The sequence below is a fragment of the Chaetura pelagica genome, unplaced genomic scaffold (genome assembly GCF_000747805.2).
Source record: "Chaetura pelagica isolate M959 unplaced genomic scaffold, ChaPel_1.0 scaffold414, whole genome shotgun sequence".
Lineage (NCBI taxonomy): Eukaryota > Metazoa > Chordata > Aves > Apodiformes > Apodidae > Chaetura > Chaetura pelagica.
In genome coordinates, this window is record NW_009952976.1 from 831,533 (window position 1) to 853,294 (window position 21,762).

At 44.9% G+C, this 21,762-nt stretch overlaps 2 protein-coding genes across 2 annotated transcripts in view; one reads left to right on the forward strand and one right to left on the reverse strand.

Annotated features, from left to right (window-relative positions):
* Window positions 1–234, reverse strand: part of NHP2L1 (NHP2 non-histone chromosome protein 2-like 1 (S. cerevisiae)) — a 3,117-nt gene extending 2,883 nt beyond the window's left edge. Inside the window, exon 1 of the mRNA XM_009996376.1 lies at window positions 205–234. Coding sequence (XP_009994678.1) covers window positions 205–234 — 30 coding nt within the window. The remainder of the gene's footprint in view (window positions 1–204) is intronic.
* Window positions 235–2,867: 2,633 nt separating this feature from the next.
* Window positions 2,868–21,762, forward strand: part of MEI1 (meiosis inhibitor 1) — a 35,184-nt gene continuing 16,289 nt past the window's right edge. Inside the window, exons 1-16 of the mRNA XM_009996377.1 lie at window positions 2,868–2,916; window positions 5,291–5,364; window positions 6,019–6,124; window positions 6,641–6,844; window positions 8,068–8,198; window positions 8,687–8,801; window positions 9,620–9,736; window positions 10,265–10,364; window positions 12,869–13,003; window positions 13,538–13,652; window positions 15,139–15,254; window positions 16,290–16,431; window positions 17,804–17,915; window positions 20,698–20,872; window positions 20,968–21,115; window positions 21,684–21,757. Of these exons, the coding sequence (XP_009994679.1) occupies window positions 2,868–2,916; window positions 5,291–5,364; window positions 6,019–6,124; window positions 6,641–6,844; window positions 8,068–8,198; window positions 8,687–8,801; window positions 9,620–9,736; window positions 10,265–10,364; window positions 12,869–13,003; window positions 13,538–13,652; window positions 15,139–15,254; window positions 16,290–16,431; window positions 17,804–17,915; window positions 20,698–20,872; window positions 20,968–21,115; window positions 21,684–21,757 (1,913 nt within the window). The remainder of the gene's footprint in view (window positions 2,917–5,290; window positions 5,365–6,018; window positions 6,125–6,640; window positions 6,845–8,067; window positions 8,199–8,686; window positions 8,802–9,619; window positions 9,737–10,264; window positions 10,365–12,868; window positions 13,004–13,537; window positions 13,653–15,138; window positions 15,255–16,289; window positions 16,432–17,803; window positions 17,916–20,697; window positions 20,873–20,967; window positions 21,116–21,683; window positions 21,758–21,762) is intronic.

Consider the following 21,762-nt stretch of genomic DNA (forward strand, 5'->3'; position numbering starts at 1 on the left):
ACTGTCTTCGTCTGGTAGGAGCTCTCCTGGGTAAGAACTTTGCCCCGCCTGCTGCGGCGGCAGGGCGGGCAGGGGCCTTCAGTCACAGAGTCACGGAAAGGTTTGGGTTGGAAGGGCCCTGAAAGGCCGGCTGGTTCCAGCCCCTCTGCATGGGCAGACACCTCCAACTAGGACCAGGTTGCTCAGAGCCCCATCCATCCTGACCTTGAGCACTTCCAGGGAGGCAGCGTCCATGGCTTCTCTGAGCAACCTGGTCAAGTGTTTCACCACCCTCACAGTGAAGAAATGATTCCTAATATCTATTCCAAACCTTCCCTTTTCCAGTTTAAAGCTGTTACTCCTTGTCACTACATGCTCTTATAAAAAGTCCCTCTTCAGCTTTCCTGTTTCCCCCTTCAGGTACTGGAAGGCTGCTGTAAGCTGCCTTCTCCAGGCTGAACAACCCCAGCTCTATCAGCCTGTCTTCATATGAGAGGTGCTCCAACCCTCTGATCATCTTCTTCATGTGTAGATGTATACATGTGAAGCTTCTCCTCATTTGAAAGAAAAAAGGAAAAAATCACAAGAATACTGAAGTACATAATTCCAGAATTCCACCAGTCTGTGTTAGGTGCATTACTACTCACTGGAAAACTGCCTGTCATTTGATTTAGAACAGGTTCATTGCCTTATTTCCTAAGAAGTAGGATTGGCATGTTCATAAACCTCTTAAAATTTTCTGGAGTATCTTGATGTATCTGTAAAGTCTTTCTGGTAGACAGGGAGTGCCTGTGACTCTGGTCTTATGCCTTAGTGCTTCCTCATCGTGCTGAACTGTGGCAGTATATGAAGATGCATACAGAAATGAAAGTATAAACTTAGAAAGGTGTTGGAGGATTTAGTATCAAATGTACAGAATACAAATCTACATAGTGGTTTGTTTTCAAACCATCTCTTTATATTTGTAGAAATCCTTGCAGCCGTAGGACTATAATGCCAGCTTCTTTCTGGTGGGTCAGCCTCACAGCAGGATAGAATCTAGTGGGATGTCAGTAGAGCCTTTCCAGTAACTGTCTCCATGATCTTGAGCATCTCTTACTGTTTTCTCCTTGCATAGCAGTTTATGTGGGAAAGGTCTTTGAAACATCTAAAACCTTGATGGAGAAGAAATAGTGGTATAAATGAGGGAACAGTAAGGCAGGAAGAGAAAGGTGGAGGGTATGGATGCAGGTGCCTTCGAAGAGCAAATTTACTGGATTCCTTTAATTCCATTGTCTCATTTGCACATCACAGATAATTCTTGTATTTTGAGGGAAAGGGATTTACAAACCCCTTCCCCTGCCTTGATGCACTGAATAATTCAGTGTTTTCCCAGTTGATTTCCCAGCACAAGCTGCGTTGTGCATGTTTTGGAATCAGCTTTATTGGAAACACAGCTTTGTGCAGGTTTAGGTCTCTCCTTTGCACAAGTTTTTATTGAGCCCTGTCCTGTGCATGTAATTCTGTACAGATGTGGAGGGAGTGGTGCTTGTGGCCAACTCAGTCCTATGCTGTATGACCCTAACACAAAATACCCCAGGAGACAGGGGAGCTGTGCTTCCATTGCAATGCTCTTGTCTGCTTTAAAATAATAATTCTGTCTCTCTTCAAGAAGCTTGAAGTTTGGTTTGGGGACAGCTTTGATATTTTACTGTACTTGGTGTAGAGCAGTTGGAATCCCAATCGAAGCCTGGGGCTACAGGCAAGAACATGGTACATTTTGGGTAGCATTTGAACAAACCAATGTTCATGCGGTGCAAGAGTTTAAGAGGGACCCCCAAAGGTTTGAACAAGGCTGTGGAAGAAGTATTAATAGTAAATTCAGGAAAATACATTCATTTTTAGAGAGAAAATTTTGGGAAAAACACAGGAGAAGGTTAAGAGAACATAAGTTTAGTGTGGAGTGTTATGTATGAGGAGAAGGTGTATTTCAGGTAAGCCTGAATTTCATACAGCTAATATTGTAAAGTTCACTAATGCCTTAGGCAAATCTTTTCCAACGTGTAACAGAGTAACTGAGGATTTGGGACATGAGGCAGGAAACAAGTAATTTATTCACATGTGATGTCATAACATTGCTTTTCTTGGTCAAATTTTTGAGAGATCATGGAATCTCTGAGGGGGAGATTATTTTGGTTGGTTAGGTTTCAAGAAGGGTTTTGGTGTGGTGGAAGTGCAGGAGTCTGAACCAGACTCCTGATGCTGTAGGTACCTGAAGCTGGAAGGAGCTGGGAGGTCGAGTATCTCATCTGTTGTGGTGTGGTAGAGTGAGACAGTGGTTTATCTTAATATATTCAGTCTTACACTCTTGGTGTAAAAATGACTTGTGAAGTGGTGCCTTTAGGTTTGATTTAACTCTGGAATAGTTTCCATATGCTTTAAACCCGGTGTTCAGATTTTCAGTGCTGTGGAGGGAGAATACTGTTCATGGTAATTGGTGTGAATGGAAGATAGAAAGGACAGCTTACAGCTGGGCTGTAACTTCTGTCATTCTGGAGTGTTGTTTCAGATGTGGAATATTGGATGCATGCAGTGAGAGGTGGCGATGGTAGCAGTTACATATTTACTTACATAGGTGGAGCTGTTGACTTCAATTCAAAAGTACATAAAAAAATATACAAGAGAACCAAATGCCTTCCTGTCCTTGTGTCCTGCTTATGGAGCAGCCTTTTGTGACACTCCCTGAAAGCAACCACCTTCGTCTAAAGTGGGTGTTATGTGAAGCATGGAAAACAAAACAAAACAGGTCTGAAAAAAAAATTGCAGCACTTTTTACAATAAGGCATTACAGCACTGGTGATCACATGCAGGAATGAGTTCCATGACTGACTGTGGTTTTTCTTTTAGGGATGTTACATAGTGTGGAAGACAGCAGTGCCCTGGACCTCATTGTAGAAGGTGAGAGATCAGGGATCTATTTGAGAGAGTCCAACAGAGGGCTATGAGGATGATTTAGGGACTGGAACACCTGCCTTACAAGGAAAGGCTGAGAGACCTGGGGCTTTTCAATCTAGAGAGGAGAAGGCTGAGGGGGGATCTAAGTAATGTCTATAAATACCTGAGGGCTGGGCACCAAAAAGGCAGGGACAACCTCTTTTCACTTGTGCCCTGTGATAGGACAAGGGGCAATGCATTCAAACTCAAGCACAGGAAGTTCCACCTCAACAGGAGGAAGGACTTTACTGTGAGGGTTACAGAGCACTGGAACAGGCTCCCCAGAGACATTGAGGAGTCTCCTTCTCTGGAGACTTTCAAGACCTGTCTGGATGCTTTTCTGCGTGATCTGCCCTAGATTTTTATTTTTTTTTTGGTCCTACTCTGGCAGGAGGGTTGGATTTGATGATCTTCAGAGGTCCCTTCCAACCCCCTGTCATTCTGTGAGAGGCAGATGCCACCTCTCAATTGGTGACAATTTGTGAAGGGAGGCTCTGTCTTGTCTGATAACTAGAGTGAGATGCTCAGCATCTACACCATTTGAATTGGGAAGAGCATCTATTTTCTGCCACTGCAACAGTGATGAGCAGACTGCACCAATATTTGAAGCTAGGGGAGCGTATGCAGATTTAAATATTTAGCATTTCTCTGACAGGTTCTGTATGTGCCCTGAAGTTAGTATCAGATAGGTAACAGTGGTAAACAATGCCTCATCTTTGGCATCTTTCAGTCTGTCTGAAGTCTCAAAGCAAATGGAAAACCTCCTGTGGGCTTCAGTGAGCTTTGGGATCTACTGCTTTCTCCTTAGGACAGAGGGTATTTGGGATTTAACTGTACAAGCTGCAGTCCTCTTTATGAGCAGTCCTTCATTTGCAAGATGAAGGAAATGCCTGCGGAGGTGACAAAGGAATCTCTGCAGTCCTGTTAATGTTGGGCATCTCTGCTGAGCCCAGTGATATTAGCAATGCAATTATTTCCTCCTGTACAATCATGAAAGGCAAAAGGAAGTGTGACCAGCTCCTTCCAGAGGGGTTTCAATTTTTAGGCACTTGCTTGAGATGGTGTTGAAAACATTGAGAAGCCATGTTACCAGTCTGTTGAGAGATGGATGCTCTCAAACAAAGGAATTTTAACTTAGTGTTACTTAACTCTTTTACAGTTTTTAGAGATTCTGAGAGTTCAGGGCAAGAAAGAACCATTAAACCATCTAGAAATCACCTGTGTCAAGATACACCTCTGCTGAGATCCATAGCTCTATGGCTGAAGTAGGTCTCCTAGATAAACCTCCAGTGTTGCCCTGGGTATACCAAGAGATGGTGAACATAGAAATATTTGGTATTTTTTTATGATGCTTTCCTATAATACAATTCCAAAGAGTGTGTTTCTCAAATGAGTCATGCTCTGACAGCAAGATACATCCAGGACAGCCTTATTAAATCCTAGGGACCAATGTTCTGCACAGCGTCTCGGTAAGGGGGCTATCATCAAAACTATCTGCTGAACATCCAGTTGCCCAGGTACTAAAAATCCAGTAACTTTGCTTCTTGAAGCCAGTCCACTGGTATCAGTGGAGGCAGAGGCAGCCTGCCAGCATCAGGCAACTCCCTTGTGACTTTGTTAGGGAAACCTCAGGTGATGTGCAGTTACCAGTGCCTGGTAAATGTAATTGGTTTTTGATTCCTCTTCTTAGGACAGAGTGGACAGAGTTCTAAAAGTTGCAGTGAACCAAGTCTCTTACTTGGGGCTGAGGAGGTGAAAAGCACCACAAAGGTGACTGGGGCCTTGCTTTCTGGCAAGGTATAGGGGATAACTGCAGTGGGAAGTAATGACCCATAAGACCCATATTCTGTTACCTCTGGGACAGAAGCAGCTGGAGGAGAAGCTCTCAGTCTGCATCTAGGGATACTCAGCAGCTTCAGTTCTGGTATGTTCTCTGGAAAGATAGGCTTTTAAAGGCCAATCTTTATACTGTAAGAAGCCTGCTCTATTCAATTACCAGAAATTGTAATGCTTTTAAGCTAGGGCTTTGTTTCATTCCCTTCCTGGTTCCATATGTTTACTTGGTGTCCTAATGCTCAGTTTGTTGTTTGCAGTTCATTTCCATGCGTGGTTTTGCAGTGCAGCTGAAACAGGACTGCTGTAGTGCTGCTGCAGAGAGCTCAGGCTAGGCTATCAGAAGTAATAGTGCTGGGAATGTCGATGTTACCCTGCTCTCTCAGCACCTCTGTGCTCATTTAATTTCTAAGCTTTTTGCTCGCTGTTCTGCTAAAGCCCCGTGGAAGATGGATTGTGAGTGCTCTTTTTAGTGTGAATTACCGATCCTGTTTCTTCTCCCTAGTTCTGGTGTGGCTTGTGGTGGAGCTGAAGTCAGAGCAGTACTTACGCTGCATTTTGGATGAAAGCCAAAAAGAGGTCAGTGAAGATGAATTCCCTGCCCTTCCCTTCAGTCCTTCAGAGGTCGAGGAAATGGGAGTGAATGGCCCTGCAAGACTGTAGTTACTGTGCTGGGCTGTAGCCTTTGCAGCAGTGGGATGTCCAAGTGCTCCCCTGCTCTGATTTTGGCAGTGTCAGTGTCTACCCTGGAGTTTTCCTGTTATTCTCATGTTGCCTTGCAGACAAATGGCTTCATGATTCTCTTGTGAAGCTATGTGGCTTCCTCAGATTCTTCTTTTCCTACCTTATCATTTCAGTGATAAGAGGAGCTTTCCAACCTGTGCCATGGGCTCTTGCTCTCTTCATTCCTAAGTTTGTGATGGTCCTGTGGGGTACAAAATCTTGGGAAGTAGCGAAAGCGGGGAGAAGTTCAGTTGGTTCATCTGCTCATGTAGAGCTGGAGGGGAGAGAAAAGAAAAGGAGCAAGAAGCAAGAGATTTCTTGGATTAATTAAAAGATATGTGTTCAGGATTTTCCTGCAGTTTGTCCTACGTGGTGAAGAGGACCCAGCTTAGGAAAATATTCTGTTCTGGAGGGTTAGGGATTACAGAGACCTTGCTGGTTTGGGTGCATTTCTGCCTTTAGACTGTGTCCTCACCAGTGAAACATTTTCTTTCTCTGTCTCCTCTACAGCTGTGCAAAGCAACTACCCTGAGAAGCAGCCTGCCCACGTTCACTCTCTTGGGCAAGCTGGCAGATGCCATCCCAGGCTTTGCTGATGTACTGGTGGTAGAGCACAGTGAGTAAAGCATTATGCCCCACTAAAGGGTGAGATTCACAGCCCTAATATGTGTACACATGCATGCACTCCCCTGTCCCTTGTGTGAATTCATGAAGGTCACACAAGTAGCCTGTCCGTAAGCTGGAGTGGAGCTCAGGCCTCCTGGGTTGCTACTCATTATGCTCTTAGCCAGCCTGGCAAGAACAGCCTCTGTGAAATGGGGTTTGTGGGTCTGCCTCAAAGGCACTTATTTTTTTCTTTCCTGGGTCCTGTACCTACAGTGAGCAAGCTTAGCTGTTTTTTGGAAGTAGCTGGGATGGTGGATATCGTGAACAGTGAGTTCCTCTAGCTGTTTACTAGTGCCCCTTCACTCAGAGGGACAAGTGGTGGTGAGCACATCACCTAGTTGTGGCATTCATTACTGTACATAACCAGTCTCTCCAGCGGACTTTGGCAAGTTTTCAAGGGAAATAAGTTGGTACTTTTAAAAAGTCACTTAATAATTGGTGTGAATGTTTCTGTTCCTCACACTAGGTAATTTAGTGGATCATCTGCTGATAGGCTTGACATACCCAAATGAAGGTATTAGGGCTGCTGTCTGCTACTTGTATGGCAAGCTGTACTCCTCTCCTGTCGGCACAGAACGGCTCTCGGCACATTTTGAAGAAAGGCTCTGTGGTCTCTTCTTGAGTACCTTGGGGCGTGCACAGACAAAGGAGCTGCAGGTTAATTGTCTAGGTGAGACATTGCTGAGAGACACTGCAAGGTGCAAGGGAAGGCTGAGAATGAGGAAGAAATCCTTGCGTGGTTTCAATGCTCTAATGTGGGTTGTTCCCTTGAGGAACTTTCTGCTGCCGGTTTGAAGCAGTCAGTCCTTTCTGTGGTTCCATAGCAATCAAACAGCCCCAACCTGCTGCTGAGCGCCCCCAGCCCTCTGTTCTCCCTCGAGCCCCACATTTGCTTAGCACTGGCTAGTGTTCAGAGTCTCTTCATTGGTTCCACTGTGTCTCAATTTGGTGTTTCATCCTAGAAACAGACCATCCCTCCAAGTGTCCAAATGCAAACACTGTGCATGGAAAGGTGGGTTTTGTAGAGCAGTGCGATGGAGTCTAACAAATCTGGTGTCCAGATGTGGGGCATCATGTCATTTGGGTTAGAGAGCTAACATGGAAGTGACTTTCTTGGATGTATGCTTCCAACTGCACGTATCAGCTGTTGCTGGGGAGCACAGTTTCAGCCTTTCTGACATTGCTTGTTTGTAAGCCATCCAGGAAATTTCTTTTTCTTGTAGGAGGCAAACAGGGACTGGATTGCTTTTCATACTATCTACGCAGCTACTAGAAATGGATGATGATTCCCTTGAAAGTAGAATTATATATGTCAGATGATACCCTGTCTGAATTTGTAGTGATGTGTACTCATGATTTGCATCAGTGCCTGCAGCAGTGCTCTATGCTGTTATACTGAGGGCTTTTTTGTGTACCTGGGTATCGTTGAGCTAGTTTCTGTAAGAGCCTGTGAAAGTAGAAGGGGAAGACAAATGCCAGTTCTCTAGCATGTATTATGGGGAAAATGTCTATTTATTGTTGGGTCACTGACTGTAGCTTGGAGAAAAATGCAGCTCAAGAGCTCTCCCAAGAAGCAGTTTAAGGGATGGATACTGGAGCACAGAGGATGATGGGAGCAGAGTGTTCCTGAGATCATGCACCAGTGCACATGCTATGCCTCTGAGAAAGAACAGGGAGCAGATCAGACCCAGCAGAAAGCAACAAGGGTTTGCAAGACATGGGGCTTATGGCCGTATCTAGGTACACAGTGAGAAGAAGCTCCATAAACTGGAGGTAAGAATCAGGAGTACAGGAAAGGGGACAAAGTGGCAACAAGTCTTAGGGTGTAAATACTCCTTTGATAATGTAAACCTTGTCCCAATATGCTGCTCATTCTTGCTCCCCCTTTTGCAGGTTTGCTAAAGGAGCTGCTGAAATCTGAGCATTTTGTATCCATTATTATGAATAATTCAAACACAGAGGAGGAGTCTGAGAACCCTGACTTCTTAGAAGGGGAAAATCCACTGCCACTTGTTCTCAAAAGGGTGATTGTTGAAGTACTCATGAATTGTTCGTAGCTGTAAAGAATTTGCTGGCCTGTACTCAGTCTTTATCTGAGACACCTGAATAGGCTGTTGCCAACCCCAGCGGTAGAGGCTGTAGTGGGAAATGGGGACACCCCCACAGATCACCTTATTGATCATTCCTGCAACTGGGAGGGAGGAAATGTTATTCCTGTCCTCAGCTGATTTCACTTAGTCACACTTGAGGTCTGATACAGCACTTGTAGTGTCAACACGACTAAGCATGGGGGCGGAGCTTAATCATAATCTTTTCTGTTGTGGTTCTCATATTGCATTTTTTGAGTGTATGTGGTCCAGTGTTTTATCTTGCCTTAGCAAGTTCAATCCATTAAATATATACCCAAAGAGGGATCATAATTTATGTTCTAAATTTAAAAACGTAGAGGAAACTCTTTCCTACTCCTATCTGTATAGTTGACTCTCTCATTTTGACTTTTGTTTCCCAACAGTTTTTGTTGACCAGAGATGAGGTGTTACAGGCAGCAAGTTCTCACTGTATGGCTGCAGTGATGGTTCACTCACCCAGCAGATATGCTCCTGCCTTTATCCATGCAGATGTCCCAGGTGAAGAAATGCAATAGCATCTTACTGCGAATCCCCGAATATCAAAGCATTCCCTGGCTGTTTGTTTTAGGAATCAGACTGGCTCCATGAAATCCACTGATGGCATAATATGTGCAGTGACCATTTTATACCAGTAAAAATGGCTACTGAGATTTCAGGAACAGAAGGGGAGAGTAAGTTTTCAACTGAAAGCAAAGAAGCAGCTGTCAACAGGCAGAATAGAGATTCCACAGCAAGAATTTGGACAACTCCTTGAGGTCAAGGTCCTTCTTGCAGAACCTTAGATACAAGCCTAAACAGGCTGGGGTTCCATCTTATCCCACTAAGTATTTAAAGTTTGCACAGAATTTGGTCTAGCATTTAGCTTTAGAATGTGGCTGTGGGAGATGGTTTATTATTCCTCTGTAATCCCAAAAGCCAGATGCTTTCAGTTTACAAATTATTTGGGAGATGTAAAAGTTCTGAGGAAAAAAAACCAGATCATCATATTGGTGGTAAAGCTTCTTTGTGGCTTTTCATTTGTGCTGAAGGCTAGAGCCACAATTCAGCTCCTGCCTGTTTACTTTGTGCTGGGAAGATGCCTGCCTGCAGGACTTTGCTCTCCAGTCACCTTGTTTGGAAGACTAGCATCCCTCAAGCATCCACTTCGTTCTCCATTCCTGCCATTTCATAACACAGCCATTCTCCCTGTAGCTGTTGCTGTGCTTCCTTGTTTCCTCCTCCTCCCTCCACTCTGTTCTGGGAGCAGCTGTGCCATGCTGTGAGCAGACTGCCTCTTACCAGGGTGACCTTATTTGTGCGTATCTGTGTGTTTGCAGAATTCCTGTTTGAGTGTCTCTCCTGCAACAGTGAAATTCTCATCTGGTCAGTGTATTCCTGCCTGCTCCTCCTGACGGAAGAGCGCCTTTTCTTCTCCAAGTGTCACACAGTCTATGGTGAGTCATCAGCCTTCCTGACAGAGGGACTGCAGTGATACTGTGGGCATTTGCTCTGCCCCTAGCTGAATTTCAACACTTTACACACAATCACAATTTCCAGTCAGGATGGATAAAGGACTGAAAATGAGTACACATGAGACATGTTTGTGATGTCTAACATAGCTTGAATTTACAGCGTCACTGTCCTAATGAGTTCCTGAGGAGCATGCATTTGTTATAGTAACCAGTTATCATGACTGACACTACCTAAACTACTGTTGGGTGTTTCTGTGGACATACCAAGAGTGGGTTTAGGAAGAAAGGCTAAATTCCTTCCATTCTTCTGGACTTACCTCCAGCACTGGAGGTTTGGGCCTATTATCAGAATTTGAGTGAACACTCAGCAGTTTTTGGGCAGTTGTTTATGTCAGTGGCTCAGAAGAATAATTGTTCAAGTCTTCTTTCCTTTTTAAAATTAATTTTGCTTCTGTCCTGGAATTTGGGGTGTTAAAAGCCTTCTCTGTGACTTCTCTTGAACATGTGCAGGCATTGAATCTCTGCTGAGGAGTCTCCGAGTTGTCCTGCAGCTGAACAATGTGGAGTTGCACAAACAAGGGCTCCTGCTCCTCACTGAAATACTGCAACGGTAAGGGAGTTGCCCCTGCCAGGATTGCACAGGCAGAGTTTGATGGCCCAAAATGGAGGCTGTGGTGCTTTTGCTTTTTGAGGTGTTTTTCTTTTGGTCCCAGACCAAATATCTACACCACCAGAGTCTTTGTGTTTGTAAGATGTTGCTGAACAAATACATTCCCTTATTCTTGTGAAGAAAGGCCTGGTGGTTGTTTTCAAACCATCCAGCATGTCCTCTTTGCTTGTGCATTCACCAGTATATCTGCTTCTTCCTGCTCCTTGCCAATCTTCTTTCAGCTGTAGATACAGCAGGAGGGAAGGCTAGAAAGACCCAGGCATATGTGAGCAGGACAGCCCTTTCTAAGTGCACCTCTGTGACAAAACAGAGCATGCAAATTCCATGGCTTCTAGTCTTGTATCATCATCTGAGCTAAATTCAAATGGCAAAACAAAATTCTAGGCTGAAATATGAATGTCTTTTGTCACTTTTTTTCTCTGTTTTCTGCTAAGGAATAACATACAGTGACAGTGTCCTGTTTTTGCCACTTGGTTCCCCCAAGAGAGCCCTTGAGCTGAATTTTGGAAATGTCATAATCAATTCTGTAGCAAGTGGTTGGGTAAAAAGGAGAAGAAAAAGCAGCAGTGCTAGAACAGTGTGGTGTTGCCAGTGTGGGATCTGTCAAAAAGAGAAACCAGGATGTGGGAAACCCTAATTACAGCATTTATGCTTGTAAAACAGAGAACGTTCTGTGCAATTACTCTCATTTTCTAGCACACCCATTCTGTTTCTTTGAGCTTTGCCTTAGAAATGGTGCTTTATTTAAAACTATCTCATAACAGAGAAAAGGGATTTCATCTTGGAAGCTCTCCTCTTGGTTTTTCCTTGCAGCTGGATTCTGTTGTGTACGCAAGCCCCATGCTGTGGTGTTGTCCAAGCAGGACATAATGCTTCCCCTGGCAGTATGTCAGGAATGGTGGGTAGCTCTCCCTGGAGTGCCCCTTGTTTTCCTCAGCACAACCAGAGTGGCAGGCACAGTTTGAGGCCTAAAGACAAGAGGCTGCAGGAAGCTGCAAGAGTCTTGTCCTTCACACTTTTCTCTCAGGCCCTGAAGACATCCTAGAGCACCATATTTCTAGTGGGTTTGTTCCTCTGGAATGAGTCAGCAATACTCCCCCATCTCTGCATGAGTCAGTGAAGACATTTTTGCCTCTGGAATGAGGCAATACTCCTCCATCTCTGCATGAGTCAGTGAAGACATTTTTGTTTTTTGCCCCAATGTGTTTTACATCAGAAGGTCAGTGATTAAAGAAAGAAAATACAGAGGATTAATAGAATTACAGTATAAGTAGAAACAATGTGAACATCCAGCACATCCCTTCTGGCTTGGGCCAGAGGCTGCTCCTGGTGCCCAGGTTCCACAAGGCCTTTCCCTTGCCTTGCCCACCTTACAGCTTTTTCTCACAGGAGAACGTGACATGCCTGCCAAGCTGGGTTTCATCCCACGGAGCAACTAAAGTGAGTGATTCTGCCTCAGTTCACTCCTTGCCCTGTAGCTGAGCTACTAGTATAATTTCTCCTGCAGTTCACTTCCCTCTCCCAGTTGTGCATGGGGAACGTGTGCTCCTGGCTTGCTTTAGTCTGGCATGTCTGTGAAAACTGAATAACAGGGAATACTTTTGGCTCCTCAGTCTGGCTCCTGTCATGCTTTGCTGCTTTTCTTCCTTCCCTTTGGAGAGGCCTTCTGGCAGGCTGTTAGTGGTTCTTGTCTGCATGTAGCTGCCTGTCTTCCCCTCACCTTCCCAACTGTACCTGATTTGCCAGGAGCCAAATGAGTACATTCTGCCTTTTACACAACTCTGTCCAATAATGGGATTAATGGCTCATCTTCCTTCCATGCTTTTGTGCTGAATCCTCAAAGGCAGTTGGGCCACAAGGTGATCAGATGACTAAAAATGTTCACTATTGAGCAATTGTCGGAACAGTTGGATTGTGTTTATTCTCCTGATTACTTTCAAGATTATGGAGGTCCCTGTCCTTCTGGCAACATCTGGCATTTGAAATGCTATAGGACTGAGAGAAGCTATTCTTTTGTCATTGTCCTTTTTCTAGAGTGGTGGTGTTTGCTTGGTTACTCAAAAATATGAATTGCCAGATGAACCTGCAAATGCCAGAGCAGATGGCCTCGGTGTAAAGTCCTAGGCAGATAGATCAGGGTATTTTGCAAAGCCTGGTTTTCGCGTGCTTTTCATGTCGGTGTTCACTTATCTGGTCACACAGTTATCCAGGCTGTGGGATTTTTCATCATAGTAGGGCTCCAGACCTGTTGAAATTCACTCTTTGTAGCAACCCCTTCACTTGCTCGAGTTTGAAACTATCTCCTGGAAAGCAGCTGGCTGTGAATACTGAAAAGCATGGCTGGAACCCTGTGGCTCAGCAGGCCATTTGGTGAAGTGAGAAGAGGGCTCTACTGTTACTTAACTGACAATATTGTCCTTGCTTATTCTGTTTCCTCTTTGCAGGCAACCAGTGGAAATACAATTATTCACAAACATAGGTGTATGTAGAGAAGCCATTGATGTTTTGATGGAGACAGTGAACTGCCCAGTGTTGGAGGTGGTAGTGGAGGCTGTGGGAGCTGTGGCAGCTCTCCTGAGGTAGGCAGAAAGTATGTGCAGGCTTTTCTTCAGATAGATAGATCTGAGACTGTGTTGGTCTCTGCAGCTCCCCTGTGGCTGTGTGGGTGAGTGTGCTCTGCAGTGGGACTTCAGGCTGAGGCAGACGTGGGTACAGCAGAGCTAGCTTCCCACCCACCTCAAAAGGCTGCCAGGGCAATGAAGCTGTAGTAGGCAGCAAGTCACTGCAGCAAGGACCTACTGCTGCAGGCAGGGTTGTACTGGGGCTGCTTTGTCACTCTGTGCCCCATCCAGATGGATAAGAGCAAGCATAAGGCTCTGCAGAGTCATATGCTTCCTGACTGCAGTGGGAGCAGGCAGTGAATGCAGGGAGGGGTGTGCCTGGGCACACACGTGGATGAAGGCACTGTTCAGATATTGTGACCTTAGCCTGCTGTGCTGGGGAGAAGTGGCAGTGGCATGTCAGAGGAGCAGTTGTTTCTGCTGGTGTTGCCTTCCCAGGTGGAATGTCCCCAGCGGGGAATGTGCATGCTGTCTTTCTCTCCACTTGTTCAGGAAGGACCATCTGAGCTGCCCTCCAGTCCCATATGAATTGCTCCAGAAGCTGCTGGAGGCAGTGCTGAAGCGATGTGCTGACTTTTTCCCACTACAGAGTAGCAAGAGACATGCAGTAAGTCAGAAGTTGTTGTTGCTTGGACAGGGATGATCCTCCTAGTACACTATGTGGATGTAGTATGTATGTTCCATCTCTTTACCCTGTAGCTGTTGGGTTCTCTGGTATTTCTTTTGATCCTCATGCCTTAAGATGGTACTGACCTTTGTCTTTGAAGCAGCTGAGGATGGATGCTGGTGAATGTTGTTTTTCTAAATCAGTGAAGATTTGTGGGGCACCACATGAGCACACTGCTGCCTTTATGCATCCAGTACTCCAAAGACATTTAAACTTCCCCTTCTTCATGCCCTCACCTTGTAGGCTGTGTTGGTTCATCTATTTTTTTGACAAATTAACATCTCATGCTCTGCCTTCAGACCAAGAGAGTCATCATATATGCACTATGCTGCCTCAGCAAGGGAGCTGTTAGCCACTCCTTGAACTGCAGATCTCTTCCTGGTTCTGTAGTCAGTGTGGTGTACTGCTGGGACCTGTGCACTTCTGAGGAGAGCCCCCATTACAGATGCCCAGTGAAGAGACAAGGGCTGAGCCTTCTTGCTCTAGGCTTAGAGCCACATTGGTTTAGAATGCACATCTGTAGTGGCAAGAATGCCTTGCTGAAGTAGCAGAGCTCCAAATGCCTGATGAACTAACGACTTTTAGGCTGAAGTTCTGTGGTACCAGATATTTGTCTTCTCTGCCAGATGTTGGTCAGTCTGCACACACACAGAGAGTGGTGTCCCATTCAGAATAAGGAGCTTCATGGGAAGGAATTTATGCAGATAGTAAGGACATCCAGACTGTCTTTAAAGGGGAAATGACTGTACCTGTACTAAGGCATCTCAGCATCAAATGGAGGAGGAGTAGTTATGAACTGCCAAGCACCGATGTGCGCTCCTCTGGTAGTATTTGGAGAAGACCACCACAACAGTTTAAGGCTTATAGGCAGATTTTGAGTTCCAAGTGGTTCCTAGTTTGGGCAAATTATTAACTCTGATGCTGCAGTTGGCTTCTGGCTGAATGCGGTAGGATGCTGTGTGGGAACAAGAGCGGGTACATGGATAGTCGCTTATAAATCTGAGCCAAAGTAGAGAACTTAAAAGGTTTCCGTGCTTAGGAAGGAGAGGAGCTGTTCAGCATCATCTGAAGAGTAATTCGAAGCAATAAAATTATGAAAATATACCAAGTTTTCCCAGAAGGCTTTGAAGCTCCATTAGCTGAGCTGCAATTCAGTGTCAAGGTTTAACTCATATTACACCAAACCATGGCAATACAGACTGTAATGAAAGGACAGTGCAGAACCCTGTAACTCTGTCCTCCCTAGGAAGAGCACAAAAGCCCCCTACCTCTGCCCTCCCTGGGAAAAGCACAATAGTATAAAAAGTTATGTGAACAAAATGAATTAAATTAAATCTGTTGCTCCTCCTCCTGCTGGTATCAGAAAAGAAAGCTCTGTTTTTCCAATAGTGAACATGAGATTTTGAAGACTTATCTCCTTTGACAGGGTGACCTATTTGCAGTGTCTCAGAGTCACCCAGCAAACAGAAATCTCAGCAGAGTTTCTCACAGACAGGGCCAGTTCTTGTTCAACACCTTGGAAAGTTTCAGAAATGCTTGCAGGTGAGGATGAGTCAGGGGGACAGGCAGGTGGGTGGATGGGTGGGTGGGGGCTGTGTGTGTGGGTCTGTCCATCTTTTTGTCCTGGTAACCAAGTTCCTCTACCCTACCCCACTACTGAAACATCACAGGTGAGTTCAATGCATGGCACTGAAACAGCAGAGGGAAGGATATGTAGTGATAGGGAAAAATTTGTGACACCTGTATGTGTCTCCCAAGAAATTTGCCTGGGACCTATCAGTTGATTTCATGTCTTTGACGAACTGGTTTAAAATTAGCCAAAACTACTGACGGTGCAAGAACAGTTGGAAGGTATGGGTGAAACCATATTCCTGTGTCCTGGGATATGTGGTCTCACAAATGTCTATCTCCTCCAGATCCTGGCCTTGGATTTGCTCATGTCTGTGACCTGTTACTGCAAGTGGGTTTATAGGCACCAACTTCTCCTTCTTGCTGGATGAGAGCTACCTGTCATCCTTAGCTGCACAGCAGGCAGCGGTAGATGAGTTTGTGTATGAATCCAGATCTGTTGTTAAGAAATTCTGGCCAACTTACTCATTTTGCCATGGGTCACTTGCATTTGGCTTGGCTGAGATAATGCAGTGAGAAGCAAGTGTCCCTGTCTACGCTCATCCAGTGTCTTGGGATGGTGTTAGAGGGCACTCGGGTTCAGTCATGGTTTTCGTATCAGCTGAATGGTCCCCTGGCTGATTTTCATGAGGTTTGCTGTGTTGTGCAACAAGCACTCTCTGAGAATCTTTAGTCTTACCACACTAGGGCTTCCCACAGCAGATGATGCTTTCTTCACAGAAGCAAAGTCTTTCTTTCCCAGCTTGGACTGTTGTGCAACATTGCTGACATTTACTAGCCTCACTCAAGAGGTAACTGTGTGTGATTGCCAGATTGCTGTGTTTCTAACCCATCAAGTGTTTGTGGGATCCTTAATGGTGAAAGATGTGATGGAAATGTGCTATCTCCTGACTTCCTTTACAAACTGAGGAGGATTCCTCCCTCCTCTGGTATCTGCTGTATTTGTAGGTTAGCAGTGGAATTCCAGAGCGACCCCATGGCCCAGGAGAATGCTTTCACTGCCCCCAACTCTGAGAGAAGGGACACACTGAGCAACTTCTCTGAGTTCCTGTTGAGGATTTGTGACAATCTCTGCATCCCCATGGTCGTGGTAGGGTTTATTTTGGTGTATTCCTTGGGTACCTGAAAAGGTGTTTTCAAGCACCAAGCGTGGGTTGTAGAAATTGCTTTTTTTTTGGGAAGAGAGCAGGTAGAGTAAACCAAGAACAGCTGTGGCATTTGCCACAGAGCCAAATGTGGCATAATACAGTTCATGCAAAGGGGGAGTGTGCAGTCTCAGACAGTGGAGAAATTAATAAATCTTCCATGTAGATGACAGTGTCTTTCTGCAGACTGTGCAATCTGCATAGCCTACCGGCCATGCTGTTTAAATCCATGTCAGCTCTGGATGTTGCAGAAAGTGAAGAGTACCTGAACTGTTCTTTTCTCTTCTGCCACTTTTTCAAAGCTTGCCTGTGTCCCAGAAAGCAGTGGTATTTTGTGCCTGCAATTTCATTTTCACACTTTTTTCCAGGAGGTATTGATGAGGCTGCCCAGTCTACACAGCAAGGGCAGTACTAAGCATTATGCCTCTGTAAGGCCTGGGACATGGTTTAAAAAGTAGCTGTGGAGAGTTAGTGTTCCCTATGGATCTGCCACTAAGATGCTTGGAGCAGAACGGTCAAAACAGTGGGACTCTGGTTGTGGTTCCAAATATTGAGTAAGTTTTGCTTGTGCTTGGCTGTGGGTTCAGGTGTACAGATTCTTACTGTTGTTGGGAGCTTGGAGATGTTTCGATTTGCATTTTCTTAACCAGTCTCTTGGTAGGGAGCTGCAGTGGCATTGCTGTTTCTTCTCCCTGAAGGAAGGGTGCATTGCAGGTCTAGTTTGGCAAAGCTGCAGCCAATGTGCTGTTTCTTGCTCAGTGAACTTGGGGGAAAATTAATGGACTGTGAGAAAATTATCCAGTGGCCTTCTGCAAGAGTGAGTTGAGTCATTCTGTTCTAAGCAGTTGAGGGTTGAACTCTGGAGAGACCTTAGATGCCTGTGTTTGCCACTACTCAAGAAGCTGAAGCACAGGTGTTAACTGAAGTCAGCTGCACTTCAGCATATGTCCTATGTTGTGTGCTGTGCTGGAGAACTGGCCATCTGACCTGTAAGAGCAGTTACTTCCAGGGCAATATGGGCAGTCATGTCAGTCGCTGTGCGTTAAGGCCTAACTGGTTGCCAGCTGGAATCAGGAAGAAGTTTCTTGTTTGGTGTAATGTCTTGCAGAGTTAGTGCTCAGGTCATAACGCTGGCAGAGGGGAGTGTTAGTGGTTTTCAGCATGCTCTGTAAGCCTGTGTGCTTGCTGCCAGGCATTTTGGGTACAACTGTTACTCCATTTGTTTGGATTTATAAATCTAACTTTTTGGCCAGAAGGAAGCTGCTACTTTGGGTGTGAGTTGCATCTCACGCAACTGATCTTTCTGTCTTTCCACAGAACTACCTGGAAAGGGCTGTCAGCCCATCAGTGATGGAGGTTTTCATCTCAACACTCAATACCCTCTTTACAGTGGTGCCAAACATGCAGAACAAGTTCTCCAAAAAGCTGGGTATGGGGGCAGCGGGGACTCATGTTCTCTGTGCTCTCAACTTAACTGATTGAACTTGCTGCTACTGCAAATTACTGAGGCCATGAGCTTAACAAGACTTTATGTGGAGGATAATATTACATGTTTATATGAGTAAGAATAGAGTGCACAGTCATGTTCAGCGGGATGAAAAAGTTATTTGGTCTAGCAATGATGATGGGACAGATTTTATTTTTTATAAGTCAGTGTGTTGGCTTTACCCTTTCCTCCAGAATATTCAGAATTGGCTGTTCCTGTAGACAGGGATTGTGCTGGAATTGTTGGTGGGACTTTGCTACGTAGAAATCCTATTTACTTTGCGTATTCCTCACCCTTTGCACATCAGTGAGGCAATGTAGATAATTCCTCTATTCTAAACTTGTGAAGCTGGTAAATCTTTCCTTCTCCTCCTGAGAAAACAAATTAATCTCAGATACCACCCTCCAAACCAAACTCAGTAGTTTGCTTTGGGAGAGAAAGCCAGACAAATGTATTCTTGCTGTGATGATCTGCCCTGTTCACCAAGTTTGTGTGGAGATGTATGGGGATGGCTATGGGACCTGCCTGCTCTTTTATCATACTTGTTCTGTGCTCTTTCAACATTTTTGCCTTGCTTTCCATGTAGCATCCTCCTCCTTCATCCGACTGACACTGGAGCTGAAAGCCAGATTTTGCTCTGTAGAAAGGTATTGTGATGTGTGTATTGGGAGGACGTCAACAATTTCCAGATAGGAAAGCAGATCATGCCTTGTCTAATGTACCTGATTAGACAGGATGGGTGGCTGAAAAACTCATGAGTGGTTGTATCTCATTGCAAAATCTAAGTGGAAAATCTGGATGTGGGAGAAGGGAGGAGGTTGGGTAGGGGACAGGTATGGATTTGCACAATAGAGTTCTGTGTCCCATTGTGAGCTGCACAGGTAGAGAGAAAGCACTACTGTAGAGTAGCCAAAATCTGTGTTTTGAAAAGAAGCAGCAGCAGCATCAGTTCCATCTGAGCTCTGGCTTCCTAGGCACATATTATCACTATGTTTGTTCCTCGTGGTGTGATACCCTATGAGAAAAGGTAGGGAGGAGTAAGACTTCAATGGCAGACATTGCAAAAGATCTTCAATAGCAGAGGCTGTGATTTCTAGGTTGAGGGGCACATAGGGAGACTCTCTGTGGGCCTGCAGAGATGTTTTGCCTCCTCTGTCCTGTGACTGCATCTCATTAAAAGAATAAACAAAATACACAAGCACCCCTAGTCCATGGAACTTGGAATGGGGATGTGTGTGCTGCAAATGGTGTGAGGGAAAGGGTGATCCAGGCCTCTGCATACAGTAATGTGGGGCACCGAGGATGGTGTCTTACAGCACAAAGATACTTGGTTATGTCCTGTTCTGCAAGGAAATTACTGGAGAGAGAAATACCTGGAAAAGTAGGTGTTCTTACCTTTTTACTTAATGTGTTGGCATTCTTTGTTCATCCCTGGAAACGCCATTGCTACAAAATCTCCTTACTGGTGTTTGCCAGTGGAATCAGGGATCAGGACCCACTGTCAAATCCCTCCCATTCTTTGCAGTGTAAGAGGTCCTGCCCTTAAAGGACTCCCTGTGTGTACCAAGTATGATTGTGGGAGTGTCCCACTGTATTCATATTGTCCCAAGGTATGTGAACCTTTCACTCTCATCACTGCTCACACCCCCACTTCTATGAACTGACTGTGCTTTGGGAACTCCTCATTTTACTGGAAGCCCAGGTTGGCTTGTGGAGTCATGTTGTGATAGGGCAGGTACTTGTATGTGACCATTCAGTAAATTGAAGTTCTGGCAGACACAGTGTGATACTAGAAGTATGAAGAGGATGGTTCTAGCCTTCATCATTGTATCTTTCTGCTCTTCTTCACAGTAATCCTGATTTGAATCAGGCCTGTTCCAGCTTCCTCTGCAGCTTGTGCCTGAGCCTTTACTCTGCCACAGAGAACGAGAGAACTTCTCCTCAGGAGGGCAAGTTCGGGGAAAGTGACAAATTGCTTCATTTAGTTTGGGGCCCATGCCACCCTCTAGGCAGTAGGTGCATATAAAATAATTAAATAAAAAGACAAAGAAGGAGGGAAGGGAGGACACACATAAGCTCTCTTTAGAGATTTATTTTTTTTTCCCCAGCTTTTTTATAAGCTGGTCCAGCAAAGAGATAACACTCAGAGAATGCCTTTTGAAGTGTTTGGAACCCTACCTGAAAGAACGTGTTTCATCTGCCTGTTTTTTGTTTACATGGTGACATTTATTAGTACCACTGTGCATGGCTTAATTGAAACAATATTACTTGCCACAAAGTCACCCATTTTTTCAGATTAAGGTAGTTTTTTCACATACAAAATTTTATAAAGTTTTCCAGTCTATAATGTAACTTTCCGTAATAGGTAAGTCCCAAATAAAAGTGATTAAAGTTTCCACATTGCAAAAAGCCACTTTCCCACTGGCAGTGGTTGGTCACCATGCAAACAGCATCAGCAAAGAGCTGGGAACCTCAAAGAGAAATGTCTTTTCATCCTCAAAGGCAGCACCATTAACTAAGGTCTTGCATCTCTATGATAGAGTTGTGCTTGCTGTGTGCAGACCATGGGGTAGTAGGTTGGCTTGATATTTCTCACATCAGGAGCTTCCCTAATTTAATGTGCTTGAGTTATGGCAGGCAGATGCTTCTGTTCCTCTATTCCACTCTGCACTGCCATAGTCATTTCTCATCACTGCCTGCCTGCTCATATTAGTTGTATTTCTAGAGCAAGAGTTGTCTGAGCTCCTGCAGAAGGGTCTGCCTCAATTAAACTACACTGTTGCTGAAAGCCTTCTCCTCCTGGCTGAAACCCCTGAACCCTTCACTCTGGACCAGTCTCTTTGCAGCCACCAACACTGCTTCATACTACTCTTATACTTTGCATACACCCTTGGGGACAGGTGAGCCAAGAGTGTACAAGGCAGGTGGTTTTGTGGCCGTGTATTAGTGGGAAAGGCATCTCTAATGTTGTTATCTCCAATCTTCTTGAACCCAGGTTTGTCCCAGAAGCAGAGCTATTTTTAGCTGTAAGAGATTTCCTCCTATTGGCACAGGACCATGGGGACTGTCCCCCTCCATACATACTCAGAGCTGCACTTTACCTCCTTGCTGTCTGTCAGGACAAAGGCGATGCCCTGGACTCGGTAAAACAAGGTTTCTTTCTTACATTTTGGACCCTTTTTGTTGAAACAAAGGTTTCTCCCCGCTCCCATCAATCCCGTTTCAGAACGTATTTTGACAGAGGCAAGGAGGGGTGAATGAGTGCAGAGTGTGCAGTGCATCTACACTCTGAAAAGTTAACTGTGAAAAGCCACCAGAGAATATAGATTTGACTGAATAAACTTGTGTATGTGTGGGAAGTGTAAATGCGTTGGATAGGCTGTGAATTCACATATGGAATATAATAAATTTCATAGCTTCAGTCTCCTGAACACATCTACAGCCTCTGCAGCAGCCTTTCAAGTGTTCCCATATGGCTCTTTGCTGCTGCACAGTTTTGAGCACTGTATAAAGCCTACAAGTTTCTTAGCCTTTGTGATGCAAATGGGCTTCACAAAATGATGTTTAACTGATATATTTTATTGTCTACTTAAAAGGTGGTCTGACTGCTTCTTACAGTGAACTATCATCACTTCAGCTTTCTGATATTCAGTCTCTAGTGATTGTTTTGTTCTCTCTCCCCCTTCCCTTTCCTTCCCACACGCTTACCAGAGGTCATTGTGTACCATAAGAAGGATCCTGGATAATCTCCCAGATCTGAGCTTGGTCTACGTCCATTGTCCTCTCCTGC